We start from the raw sequence: 2,710 nt of genomic DNA on the forward strand, positions 1-2,710 counted from the left end.
ATGTACAATATACTAAAGTACAACAGACTCTTGGGCATACTTCCTTAAGACATTTAATTATACAAACAAACAAAAAACCAGTAGTTTTCTCGCCTATATATATTGGAAAAAAAAAACTGATCTACACATGTACAACAGAAATTTTTAAGTCAGTTCGCTTGGTTATGATCTGTTTAAGAGATATAGGAATGTTTTTTCTATCTTTGTCCTGTTTTATATAAAGATGTGTGAGTGCAGGAAGAAAGTCTCTTGTATGCAATGCCTGTCTGAAGAAGGGGTACCTGTATGCTTCCAGATACTTTAATGGCACAGATAGTTGATGCAAGGTAGAAGACATGGTTTCAAGTAACATTTGAAATGTCTGCCACCAATGATGGTACTCCTCCACATCTAGAGATTCAATTGAGCAACGATGTTTGTTGATTATTTTCAATAGAGTGTGAAAAGTTTCTTGTCCTAAACCAGAAATTCCTAGTATTTTGAGAGCTGGAACATGCAGAACCCCAATTGCGTTTAATGGAATGCCAGGACCTATTTCAAGCTTAGAGAGTTTAAGCAAATAGATTTCTTCTGTGGAAACTTGCACAGTAGTATCTGGGAAAATCTCACTGCCCATGAGGCTCAAAGCCTCAAGATTGGGAGTTGCTTGAAGAATCTTGATGGTCAAATAGACTGTTTGATGCTTAATTTTGAGAGATCTCAAGTTAGACCATGAGAGTATTAGATTGGATGGTGTGGCTCTTCCGCCCAATTCCAAATTTTCAAGTAAGGGAGTAGCTTTGAAAGCTAAGAGAGGGATAGACGAATCATAATCATTATCTATTATGATGCCAAGAGTAGTCAATTTGTTGAATTGGCATCCTTGAAGATGATTATGAAGTATTGTCAACATATCTGGTGAATAACCAGGATTGTATAATCTCTTCCATTTATCTGAGAATGGAGCAGCCTTTGACAGTATAGTCAGTGCTGTAGTGGGAAGGCAGGAGCGAAGATCCAGAGTAAGGCTGTTGGAGTAGCGCAAACATCTAACTAGATGGTTTCTTTTGCGATGATCATAATGAAACCTAAAGGCATTGAAGTTGTTCCAAAAAGTAGAAGTTGATAAGACCAGGTTCTTCCACTGATGACAAACAAGAGCAAGAGTAAACACATCAGCATCTCTAGAATTTGCATAATGTCTAAAGATTTCAAGCCAGATTTCATTTGGAATCTGGCTTTTAATTAGCTTCCAAAGTCGCTCAGATACCAGATTATCGAGTTGATCAAGTCTAAATCTGGTGTCATCTATGCTTTGAAGATCTTTGCGAAGTGCTAGCTCGACTTTGAGATTTAGCAGAAATATTTCAATGAAAACTAACCTTGGATAGAACTATTGTCTACTTCTTGATAGAGCAAAGCTTGCAAGATTTGGTTTATGGTTTGTAGCGACATTTATCAGAGATCGTGGTATAAGACAAACTGCTTCTGATTAGATAATGATTTGTAATCAAATACAACTAAACAATATGGTCATTTGAAGTAAGATGGCTTTATAACTAAAAACTGATTGTAAATATTTATTATAGCTTAGATTCCTGAGGATTGTGATGAGAACCAGCTAATGAAATGGTCAGTCAAAGCCTTAGCAAGGATCAGTTTAGAAACATACTTCATTGCAGATGGATCATGAGAAAAGTCATATGGTGCTGTTGGCTGCAAAAACTGAGCCCAGGTTTGAGAGTTGGCTTGTTGCCATTGAGAATCATAAGCATTAATAGGTAAACCAGGAACACTGCTGGCTGTTTGTGAGACCTTCCGTAGATGTTTACGTTGTCTAGGAGCAGACCCCCCTTGGGCCCAAGAGAAGTCTTCCTCAACATAGAATGGAGCACATCAAATAAATGTAACCAGATGGTCACAATTTCTGCCCTCCATGCAGGCATATGTGATTGGAAGGATATAACACCCTCCTCATCAACCTCTGATTCATCACTAGACATGCCATCAACTCCAAATTGCTCTAGCATATCAGCATGCTTTCTTAATGGAGCAAAAACATAGGCTAGATAGCGACGTTGGTGAAACAGCTAGAGAAAAGATGAGCAAACTGTCTAGTATATATAGATATTCATACCTGGTATTTTCGAACCTGGCGTCGATTTTTGACCTTGTTGTGCAATTGAATACTTGCTTCCTTTTTGGACTCTCTCCAGCGCTTCTGAATAGTCCGTAGATAGGTTGCAAAGGACTCGCAAATTGCATTAGTCATGGCATATGTGTTTGGATAGCCATATTCCTGAATCATATATTTTGCAAAGACACGAGCTGAAGATTTATTCCAGGGAGATTTTGCTTTTCCCTCTAGATGAAATCGAAAAAATTGAAGTGTTGTGGCTTCATATCCCAGTGGCTCAAGATTGACTTCAAAATCAACAATCTCATATGGTTCCACAGAGGGAATGATTTGAGATTTATAAGGCACTAGTTTGTCAAATTCTTTGCGGACATTTCTCTAATAAATCAAGTCAGCAAAGCATATATATATAATAATAAATAAGAGAGCCTACTGATAATGTCAGAACATCTGCATTTTGTCTCTTTGCACCACCAGTTTTTTTAGGGGAAGATACTGGATAGGGTCTGCTTAATCCTGGATAGCTGAAGGAACTAAAGTGTTGAGATGAATAATGATTTGAGGGTCCAGGTTGGGATGGAGGTAGAGGTGGTG

At 38.0% G+C, this 2,710-nt stretch overlaps 1 protein-coding gene across 1 annotated transcript; it reads right to left on the reverse strand.

The window, feature by feature from the left end:
* Positions 1-1,652: 1,652 nt before the first annotated feature.
* On the reverse strand, positions 1,653-2,251 carry MIND_00229500 (uncharacterized protein; the record flags this gene model as incomplete). Its single annotated transcript, XM_037359181.1, has 2 exons — positions 1,653-2,069; positions 2,117-2,251. 2 exons carry the CDS (start codon positions 2,249-2,251, stop codon positions 1,653-1,655), a joined length of 552 nt encoding a protein of 183 aa, XP_037224276.1.
* Positions 2,252-2,710: the final 459 nt, after the last annotated feature.

This window comes from Mycena indigotica, assembly GCF_014461135.1.
Source record: "Mycena indigotica strain 171206Taipei chromosome Unknown Mind.scaff0002, whole genome shotgun sequence".
Classification (NCBI taxonomy): Eukaryota; Fungi; Basidiomycota; class Agaricomycetes; order Agaricales; family Mycenaceae; genus Mycena; species Mycena indigotica.